Consider the following 11117-nt stretch of genomic DNA (forward strand, 5'->3'; position numbering starts at 1 on the left):
ATATGCAAAAGGCAGACACACTGTCTGTGACTGGAGCGGGTGCACAGTCCCATACACACTGTTTGCAAATATACAAAGAGTTCTCCTCCAGGTTGTTTCAATTTGGTTGCTTTGTACAGTCTCATAGTTGCAGAGGAAGAACTGATGAATGTAGCAGAGTCAACACTTTGAACGGGAGAAGAGATAGGAGAGAAGAGACGTGGGCAGAAACAATGGAGGGGTGGGGTTGGGGGGATAGTAAGAGGACAGGGCCTAGGGCAAATGTCCTAACTAGGCAGGTGGTGTTGGTGGTGGAGGAAGAGTCACTGGCCTAGATGACATCACATCCCGTCTGTCTCTCTGCTCTTTACTGATCCAGGTTACGGGGCGACTGAACCAAACCTGCTTCCAGAGCCTTCACACGCTCATCGTCATGTTCGGAGAATACTGCAAAGGTAAGATGGGGAGAAATAACAACGTTTGAGTTTGTGTGTACGAGCATTTTTCACAGTTTTACAGTATCCTTGATTAGAAATCTAATTAGAAAAAGAAAAAGAACAGCTCAACATTATATGAATAATGCTCTATTTATTTCTTTTACAGAGTTAGACTGGGAGATTCATACCACTCACCTGTCTGTACGGTAAATGAAGCAACAGGTAGCAGCCGATTAGCTTAGCTTCCAATCTTTATGCCAAGCGTATAATAAGTGCATTGGCTTAAATATAAAACTGCTCATTTAAAAGCATTAACATTTTGTGAACCCATTTTTAACTTTACTTTAGGGTTAACTTAAAAGTCATGGTATTGAGTTTTGAGATCGGTCTAATCTTCACATATGATAGATGACAATCGACTTACACTTTCATTCTGAAAAGGGTTAAGGAAGTTTCCTCCCATCTCTCCATCCTCCCTGGGGGTCCCGGGCTGGTTACTCATACTTAGGTTACCAGGAGAGTTCTTTTAAAAACGTACGTAAAACAAAGCTTATTAGTAATTGTGTGCTATTAAAGCTACAAAAATCAGACATGCAGTGCAATTGCATACATTTTAAGGTAGATAAATACTTTTACCTTGGGGAGACTGTCCATATCACCTGACCCTGAGAGAGGTAACACAAGTATGAAAACAAGTAACCTTTATCAAAAGAATGCTTGTTTTTCTGAAAATTACTTGACAAATTTGGGAAAACTATAACCAGAGATTCAGTGTCAATGTAGCACATACTGTACAAGCTACTTCTTCCTGTACCTAATGATCCATTCATGTGATGGGGCTCCATTCCAGCCATTCCCCCTAATGGACCGTCACCACCTGAACCCATAGGGAACTGAGGAGAACATACACAGCAGACAATGATATACAGTACCTGTAGCACAGTAGTGGGCCGTCAGGGCCAGCAAGGCCTTCTCTGCTGGCCTAGACTGAATCACAATGTTATAGCTATTTTATAATTTAATAGCTTTTCATAAATACACTACATGTATTCTAAATATTTTTCCTAATAGCTTATTTTCTCATTGCACAGCTACTGTCTTCCTCAGTTGCTCTGCTTCCAGTGCAGCTTGTTTTAAGGAGAGATTTTATCCAATCAGATTTTGCCCCTATGTTGTCTCCAAGTAAAAAAATCCGCCTTCAGAATTACAAGTGAATCCCTTTTCAGTTTAAGTAAATGACGGCGATATTGTTCATAGTCTTCAACCAATCAGATCTTTAGTTTGACATGTTGGGCGTATTCTTTGACGTGCCAGAGCCTGCTAGCTGGCCTACAAGTACGTCACACTGTTGTGAAACTAGCAGAGGAGTAGTAAGTAGTTAGAGTTAAAGTTTAGAGATATGTAAGAAGTCTTTACGTGGCATTACATTTTTAGCATTTTGGCATGTTTGGCGGTGACGATCCCAAAATAGACTGCCTCTGTCGAGCGGACATTTTCAGCCCTCAAATGCAACAAAACGTATTCAAGAAGTACAACTGGGGAGGCTCGACTGTCATCACTGGCGTCCATGAATGGAGAAGGACTTCTTACTGGAACTGAACCGCACGGATGTACTGAACAACCGTGTCATTGAACTCTTTGTAATCAAAGAAAGGAGGATGGACTTTGTCTTTAAGTGAACAGCAGCTTTGGTAAGTGATGTGCTTTTGTCGTTTTGATATGGTTAATATTGTTCCCTCTGATGTGAATAATATTTGAATGGTGCCCTCGAGTGTGTGGCAGAATGCGTGTGTTAGCGCCGCAGTTTTGCTGGTTAAATCGTGTTATTTGGGTTTTATGTTACTCTATCTGCTTCTGACTGGTTCTTGTGAGTTTGTTCTTGTCATTGTGTTAATTACATTGATTTTGACTATATGCATTGCCTGTTAATGACGAAGCATCCCGTCATGCAGGCGTCATAATGAGGTTATTAGGAGGTGGTTCAAATGCAGTAGGACAGCACTGAAGGCCCAGGTATAAAATACACAGCCCGGCACTGCTGTAACATAACTAAAACAATGTTTTGATATCAAAGAACTATTACATCCATACATAAATTGTACAACCATGTGCACTTAAGTACACTCAGACACAATGATATACACAGAGAGAGAAATGTCTCACATTTGGTCGGCTTCCACCTGGAGGGATTGTGTTTATCATTGTGTACATGTTGTCGCCAGAGTTGGTTGAATCTGACATAATAAACAGAGAAACAATTAGAGGACAAAAGAGCAAAAACACATGTATAGACACAAACAGCCAGACACACAGGGAAGACATAGCACGTACCTGCTGGACTTGGCATTATTGGGGTCCCAGGTGGCCCTCCTCCTCCTGGAGGTCCCTGAAATCACAGTTTTGGTTTCCATAAGATTCATTCATGAACTTATGAATTTCAACAGATAGGTGAGCAGAAACAGCTTGAACCCAACGATACATACCACATAACTTCCTGGAGATGCAGAAGAGTACGGGGTCTGCAAAAATACAGAAGGAAATCATGAAAGTAATTTCTAATTCATTTAAGTTTCTGTTGGGTGTCTTCGTTAGAGCACTTACCGAATTGGAGTTTGGAGGATTTGGCCAGGGTCTACCCCCACCAGGTCCCCTGGAACACACACACAGTTATACACTTTAGTTTTCTGCTTTTGGGAGGCTTCTTTGTTTCTAATTTATTTGGGCAGAGTTGGCAACAACAAGCTCTTCTGTTGCCAGAGAGAGGTAAGGGGAACAACAAGTAATAAAGGAAAGGATAAAAAAAAGACAAAATAGTGGAAAGCTGGCTCCTCGCTCCACTTCCAGACCCAAGAACATATAGTGAAGTTGTAATTAAAGCCACAGAAAGGAAACAGCTGACTGCCTCTATTGTAGTGAGAAATTAAGGTTGTTTGCATTTAATGTTGTCCCCCTGAGTCATTTACACTGTGTGTGTGGGTGTGTAGATTGTATTATCACTCACATGTTCATACCAGGCATCCCGGGACCAACCAGGGCATTTAGTGGTGGTCTCATCCCACCTCCATAACCCTAAAAAAGAAGACACCAAATGTCCTCAGCTACGTCTACAAGAGAGTAAATACTGTATCAGAACCAATGCTTTGTAAATATTCCCACAAATCCTCTGGTCCCATACCTGGGGCCCTAGCGGTACCATGCCTCTGGGTGGAATCATCCGCTGCATTGGTCCCCCCATATTTGGATGTCCTGAAACAAAAAAAAACAGTCAAACTACAACCAGCCATCATTTCTTTCCAGAAATTCAGGTCAGACTGGGATCAGTTTTGGTCATGTCTCCCCCCATCATCTTACTTAAAGATATGGAACGGTTATTTAATTACATTACCTGACATACTGTGAACAACTCTTGTCATTGTCTTCTGAACTCTCTTACAACAAGCATGTTCCCTTGGTGTACTTTTGTATTTTATACTTTTGTCTGGACACTGTAGTGATGCAAAAACCTCAAGATGGACATCAATTTGATGTGTGTCTGGAGCAAACCATCATATAACATTTACAGTTTCAGCTTCAATTACTGTATCTTCTCATTATAATGTTGAGTTTAACAGTAAGAGCATTGTGACTCTTTTTATCTAAGCAGAAGTTGTGTGTTTGAATATTCTCCAAGAGCATACTGCTCAATCTCCACTGTTGCTCTCCAGAGATAAAAAAATGCAGTTATTTAAAAAATTAACTACAGCCACTAATAATAAATAATTACTATCATAATGAATACATATGTCAGCCAGTGCAACAAGGTGGCAAGCTGTTGGCTCCATCAATGGCAATGGCTCAAGTCCACGGCTTTGGTCCACATGTGAAATATCTCAACAATTATTTGATTGATTGCCATAACATTTTGGTTTCCTGGTCCCCAAGGATGAATCCTACTTACTTTGGTGGCCCCCAACTCTTTCTCTAGGCCCTAGGGCATCAATGAGGCTGAGAGTTTTGGTTAAGTTTAAATGTCTTGAGTAATACTGTTACATGTAATTTAGTAGCCTACAGATATCCATGGTCCCCAGAGGATGAATCCTAAAGACTTGGTGACCTAATTTTCCTCTTGTGCACCCATCATGGTAACCTTAAAAACAGACTCTCACATTATCCTAAGCTGTACTTTAGTAGTTTAGTGCTTATTAACTAAAGTTGGCATTGTGAGCATGTTAGCCAAAACTAGCATTTATGTCAAGTGCAGCTTTAGTGAATCACGACTGTAAACTCTTTCTCCTGTTAATAGTTTTTAATAGTTTTCACAAACCAGGTGCTAACTGCGCACATGTGCGACAATATCTTTTGTATGCGTTTGTGCATACCAGTGTGTCTCTGCGTACCTTGATGTCTTGTGGGGTCCATACCACTGGGTAACATAGGCTGGCTACCTGGGACTCCAAGTCCCTACAGGGGGAGGAGGACACATCACCAGTATTATCCTCACCGTCTCACAGACGCTGTCCATTTCTACTATTCACAGTACTGTCTGCTGCCTGCAGGTGTCAGTGTGGCTCTTACCTGGTTGGGTAATCTGAGAGGTGGTCTGGGTCCTCCAGGGTATCGAGGTGACATAAACGGCTGAAGAATAATCAGCATAAATCCAAGTTTAATCACTCTGGGTTATAAATACTGTGCACACAATCTCTGACATGCAAGGCAAACACTCAGGGCTGCTGTATCATAAGGCAGTAGTGATCGATTGCCCATGGCAAGCAAGACAGTGACAAAACACTACATACTTAAGACAGGAGACTTTAAAGAAAATGTATACAGCATCTACAACATTTTATTAAATTAAAAGAAATATACTGTTATACAAAATATACTGTCCTGGGGTGCCAAGTCAAATGACAAATTATATTCCTTTTTGTAACCCCTTTCATAGAAACAAAAGCGGTGTACAAACTGTATGGTGCACCACTATGGGACGTTTTTCACTCTCCAAAAAAGGAAACCAACCACAGCTACTGCATATATCCTCGGTTGAGTTTTGGGCTGATTTGCCTTCACAACAGTTAGTCTATGACAGCAGACTTAGGAGGCCGACCGCATTTTCATTAGATTGGATTTATGGAAAAATAACGAGAGAAGAAAAGACGAGGTTGGTTAATAATGATGTCAGTGTATTTCTCAACTGTGTGCAGTTTGGCAGCATGTGCGAGAAGCACTTCTGCAGCTGTGAGTGTTTTTCTTTACTTGTCCTCACACAGACAGTAGCAATGCTGTTGCTATGTCTGTTGAATTGATGCCACTGCGGTCAGAAAACTGAGTCTGCAGGGTTACAGAAGTAATACAAGAACCTGCCACCAGAGAGCAATAGTCCACCTGTTTTGATCAGGCTCTTTTCTTTGATTACTCCGATTCTCATTTTCCAGCTGTGCTGAAGGTCTATCACAGAAAAACAGCTCCATTATTTTAAGTCTTTTGAAGTTTTATAAGAGTTTACAATCTCGTTTTCATACACGCATTAACATATAAATGCAAATAATTGAACACAGAAGGTTACTAAATGAATAAACTGAATGAATTAATAAATAAATGACGATGAAAGCTAGATATGTGGGAACATCTTTGCAGGCATGGCTGTGAATCCTTTGTGATCTGCAATTACTTTGCCAACAAAAATCAGTTAATCACAAAATTCATCTTTGTATAATGTTAAGGAACCTAAATTAAGAACTGGCAAGGTGGTAGTTGTTGCGATTCTCTAACCAATAGGTCTTGACAAGACCTTGTCTTCAAAGCGCAATTGATCTTCAGAAGGAGATGGAAAAGGATGTTTGGAGTATTTTGAAAGTGGAGATGAGAAATGCCCATGAAGGATATTGATCTGTGTGTCAGATGCGAGCGCCTTAGTTTGACTGATAACGACGGTTAATCAATGTACAACTGGCAAAATCCTTCTGATGGACATCAGAGATGATCTGGGGTGAAGCTGCGGTGTACTTTTTATTTGCGAAACGTTTATTCCTGCTGTCAAACAGTGGTGCCCCCACACACGGATTAATGCAAATCATACACAAAGGTACTGTCTGTTCATTAACACTTACAGTTAAGAATGAGTAAGTGAGTTCTTTGAGGAACAACTTCATGATTTAAATACTCGCATACAGAAAAATTATTTAATAGTATTATTCAATACTGTAACCTCAGTGGCCTAAAGACACATATAATTCTTTCCTCTCTCACACTTTCTGTAGGTGTGTGTGTGTGTGTGTGTGTGTGTGTGTGTGTGTGAGAGCATCATATACCTGAAAGAATCCTGGAGGGACTGGCCCCACTGGCATGCCCTCTCCCGGGGGAAGGTTCCCAAGCACGGGGCTGGGAGCTGCTGCAGCACTCTGAAAGATGAAAACACACACAAAGAAACAGAGTAAAACTCACAACTCAAACTCAGCACCTCTTTGCTTAGCAGTGTTGGGAAGTAACTAAGTGCATTTAGTCAAGTATCGAAGTATACAGTATATATACTAGACACAGTTGAACTTTCGGAATTTTAAGCTGTATTTTTACTTGTGATACTTAAAGTGCATACAATCTCAACTACTGTTGCTCAGTTAGTTGATGATAAGTTAAGTTAATAAGTTGATGAAGTTAATACAGCACCTCTCCTAAACATGCCACCAATGAAACAATACAAGTATCATAAAAATGAAACAAAAAAACAAAAAAAACAATCAAAGGCTTTTCCCCAGGTCTCACTTGCAGTCTCTCCTTCAGTGGGATACTTCCTGTTTCTGCAGATACCCTGCCATGCCAGCTCAGGTTTATTTTTATACCTTGTGTTTTTTGTTGTGCTTGTCCCAGACGGGTGGCGCTGGCACATTTCAGCACAGCCTCCATTTGCTTCCTGTGGCATTGTACTACTAAGAGTTACCACCCAGCACCGGCCTCTTCCTCATCAAGTCTACAGACCAGACAGCATGCAGTGTGGAACAGACAGACAGACAGACAGACAGACTCTCTCTCTCTCTCTCTCTCTCTCTCTCTGGTATAAAGAGCTCCAGTGAAATTCACCCACAGTCTCTGAAGTTTCCGCCAGCTGACTTTGTAGGTCAGACAGGAACAAGGCTTAATCAGAGCTGAGATAAAAGCGGACTGATGACACTCCTGTATCCTCCGCTGCTCCACTCCACCACCCTCGCTGTTCCCTCATCCTCCTTCATATCTCCCAATTGTTAATGTTCGGCAACAGGGAACAAGATGCCGGGCAGCTTTTTGATTCCATATTCTGCTGCGAGCAGAGCTTGCATTTGTCTCAGCAGATTATTGTACAGATGGACACAGATGAATATTGTATCTCTATGGTTCAGCGGTGGGAGACGGGGTTTGTTTGTTTGTGTGAGTGTACAACATCCTGCACGGAATCAAGTGTTAGTCGTGAGAGTCCACCCCCCCCTTCTTGCACCCTAGATTACCCAGAATGCCTTTACTCCCTAGCAGCCTGGAGGTCTGCTGAGTTAGCCTTCATGCACAGAGAGAGAGAGGGAGTGAGAGAGGAGAAAAGAGGACAAAGCAGAGATTATGAGCGTGCATGTGTGTGTGCGTGCGTGCGTGCATGCGTGTCTGTGGCAGTCATTGTGTGAGTGCACTTAATGTTTGTTTGTGCGGGAAAAGGAGAACTGGGGGAGGGAAAAAAAAATCTACCTGAATTGCTGACAAAGCAGCATTTTTCCAAATACAGCAACAAGAAAAAAAGAAAAAAAAAAAAAACACAGCAGGATATATCTGCCCCAAAACCAGCACCACCCTCCATCTACGGAAAGGAAAAAAAACAACACTAACCCCTCCGATACCAACAGTCTCTCTTGATTATGACAAATCAGATTGACTCAAATGACAGTGAGGTATAAGAATGACACTTTATGTGGTAACAGAGAGTTTATTTGCCGGATTATTTCTTGGCCGGGCGCATTGACTTCTCAGAGTCTCGAGTCAGAGCTATGTGAGCTGCTTCAATGTTCTCATCTAACTCTTAGCAATAAAGAGAATAAGCATATTTCCCAAAATGTCAAGCTATTCCTTTAAGTCTGCACTGCTTCCATAAGAATTTGTCAATAACATTAATAGCAACTATTTGCATATAAATGTCGCCTACTAATACTGTACGTAATACTAATAAAACGGGCTACAAACCTTGTAGGGTGCCGACAAACCAAATGTAATTTGAATTAGAAGTTTAGATTTGAACTGTGGCCTGTTTAGCTTTGGAAACATTAGTTTTTTGCCGATATATCGATATCTGCATACTGTATATGTTGGTTGATCAGTTACAAAAAATTGCAGTGCAGATAGTCCATTAAAATGTATGAGGCATATTATATATTATTGCAGTTACACAGTTTGTATGGTGAGTACACATCTAATTTCAGGGATTACATGAAGCATTAATTCAGGGAAACATTAAGCAACATTTAATGTTTATTCTTTTGGTAATGACTTAGTGTTACAGTCGATAACAGTTCGATTAAACAAGCTGATGTGCTGAGACCTTTACTGTACGTCCCCTACTCAAACACATAGGCGCTTGATAATTGCGTAAGATTGCAGGGCTTCACCTGATGTATTGTGACATCAGAGCGGTGCAATTAGCTGGAGTTAACAGCATAGTGACCAGCAGGTTAATATTTACCGTCAGCTGTCATTATTACACTACTGTCGATTACTCTGAATTAGACTCACTGCCTTCCTGTTAGCCAGTTCTGCATAAATACTGATTCACAGCCAAGCTCAACATATCCAAGCACTTAACCTTCGTACACATCAAATGCGCACACACTGTGGCACACTGTGGCACACTGTTAATGAGTCCATCATTTACACTTCTCACACATCAGTGTTTACACTTTCCTGACAAGGCCGAGTGAGAGGGACAATGAGATATTGAGCTGGTGGCTTTACACATTAACGCATCATATCATAGTACACGTCGTGGTGTAAGTAGAACTGTCAACAAGGTTTTGTGAGTCTTTCTACATTTTTGACTGAGCTTATACAGAGTCCCACTGATAATATTCATTGCACTTGACCTAATGGAGTTGATTCAGTTTTAGAAGAGATTGTAAGACCCAGTATAAGACACAGGTGATCTCACAGATTAACACTTTTGTAACTGGTAAGATAACTTCTTGTTGTGGTACTGTATTACCTTTGATGAAAATATGTTATTTTATTTTAAAACATGTTAATGACCGTCCAATCTAAACCACTTAAAATGTATTTATGTCTTTATACCAGCTCAACTCTCTTCTGCTTGTCTGTTTCAGTGTGTGGCTCCCTCTCCCTGTGTCTAAGTCTTAGTCACTGTCTCTTCTGCCGGTCATTTTTTTGTTTACAGAGATCTCAGAAATATTTCAGTCTTAAGAATCTGAAAACAACACAATGTCCACAATGATCTGTTCTTCGCGGCGGGTTGTGTACTATGATCCCTACATTCATAGTCACAGGTGTTGTAAGCAAAAGGTGTTTGTAATGAAACCTGAGGCTGTGGAACAACCCCCCCCCCCGTGCCCTCAGATGAACACCTGCATCTCCTAGCAAACTCATTTGTTGCATAAATTATTTAAACCACCCCCCTCCAGGAGAACGCTGCAGTGTACCAGACATACACAACAAGACATTCAGCACAGTGGACTGCAACATCACTGGATGTGCACTGCCCTGGAAGACGAAATGTCGAAAAACAAAAAAAAAATGTAGCAAAAGGAGATCAGTGCCTAAAAAAAAAAAGTATGTACCAAAATATATTCTAATGTCCAAGTTAAAAACCTTTTCCTCAGGTGGTAAAGAATCACAAAGATAAACTATAGACACAATACAATACCTTGACATAACTGCACAGCCACATTGGCTTCCCTTTTCAGAACCTGAGGTTGTTGCTTGAGATATATACACACACCAACAAAAAACATACAAAGAAAGAAGAAATTTGCGATAAATGTTTCATAAGTCAATATCAAAAGAACTTTGCATGAGGTTTAGATCGAGTTGTCCAAGCACAGGTTCACATGTGTGAGGACAGAAACAAAGAGCCGTAACAGTGCTACACCCATTGTGTGCAATGTGTACACTTTCTCCATCCGAAATGACGCACTTTACTAATACCACATTGCTGTTATCTTATCAAGCATCCTTTGCATTATAGGACTTTGGAATAAGTGCTGAAATGAGAGTCGAGTCATTATGTACAAAACAAAGAAAACACATACAGTAGATTGTAGATGGAAATCATTTTATATAAAGTGATGAAAAATTGTGTTTTCCTCCAGAAAATTCAAAAACAGTTGAACAAACTGCAGCCATTGAAATGTAGTGCAATTACACACACTTTGCTACTTTACAACCTAATCAGACTTTCTTAATGCCATCAGACTGAAGGGCTCAGTAATACTTAATGAGGTAACTTGCAAACTCTTTCATCCTTATATGTTTACTGATTGTGTTTCTCATTAATGTCTACACCTAATGCCTGCATACTGCCTGTGTGTGAAGGTGGGGAGTCATTTTCATTCAATACTTCAGAGACCGAGAGACACTCAGAGATGCGTGAGTGGAATCTCAAAAGGCTCTCTCTCTCTCTCTCTCTCTCTCTCTCTCTCTCTCTCTCTCTCTCTCTAGGTCTGCTTTCTCCACTTCTCTGTCTCTCACAGGCACACTTTGTTTGAA

General features: G+C 40.8%; 1 protein-coding gene across 2 annotated transcripts in view; it reads right to left on the reverse strand.

Annotated features, from left to right (window-relative positions):
- Positions 1–6: 6 nt before the first annotated feature.
- ssbp2a (single stranded DNA binding protein 2a) overlaps positions 7–11117 on the reverse strand; it is a 62610-nt gene continuing 51499 nt past the window's right edge. For both annotated transcript variants that reach the window (XM_031849714.1, XM_031849713.1), the window contains exons 5-17: positions 6704–6793; positions 4971–5030; positions 4793–4856; positions 3592–3662; positions 3418–3485; positions 3018–3066; positions 2900–2935; positions 2748–2802; positions 2580–2650; positions 1231–1309; positions 1053–1081; positions 841–939; positions 7–426 (exon numbers count right to left, since the gene is read on the reverse strand). In XM_031849714.1, the coding sequence (XP_031705574.1) occupies positions 397–426; positions 841–939; positions 1053–1081; positions 1231–1309; positions 2580–2650; positions 2748–2802; positions 2900–2935; positions 3018–3066; positions 3418–3485; positions 3592–3662; positions 4793–4856; positions 4971–5030; positions 6704–6793 (801 nt within the window). In that variant the 3' untranslated portion in view covers positions 7–396. The remainder of the gene's footprint in view (positions 427–840; positions 940–1052; positions 1082–1230; positions 1310–2579; positions 2651–2747; positions 2803–2899; positions 2936–3017; positions 3067–3417; positions 3486–3591; positions 3663–4792; positions 4857–4970; positions 5031–6703; positions 6794–11117) is intronic.

The sequence above is a fragment of the Anarrhichthys ocellatus genome, unplaced genomic scaffold, assembly GCF_004355925.1.
Source record: "Anarrhichthys ocellatus isolate YVR2014 unplaced genomic scaffold, GSC_Weel_1.0 scaffold9, whole genome shotgun sequence".
Taxonomy (NCBI): Eukaryota; Metazoa; Chordata; class Actinopteri; order Perciformes; family Anarhichadidae; genus Anarrhichthys; species Anarrhichthys ocellatus.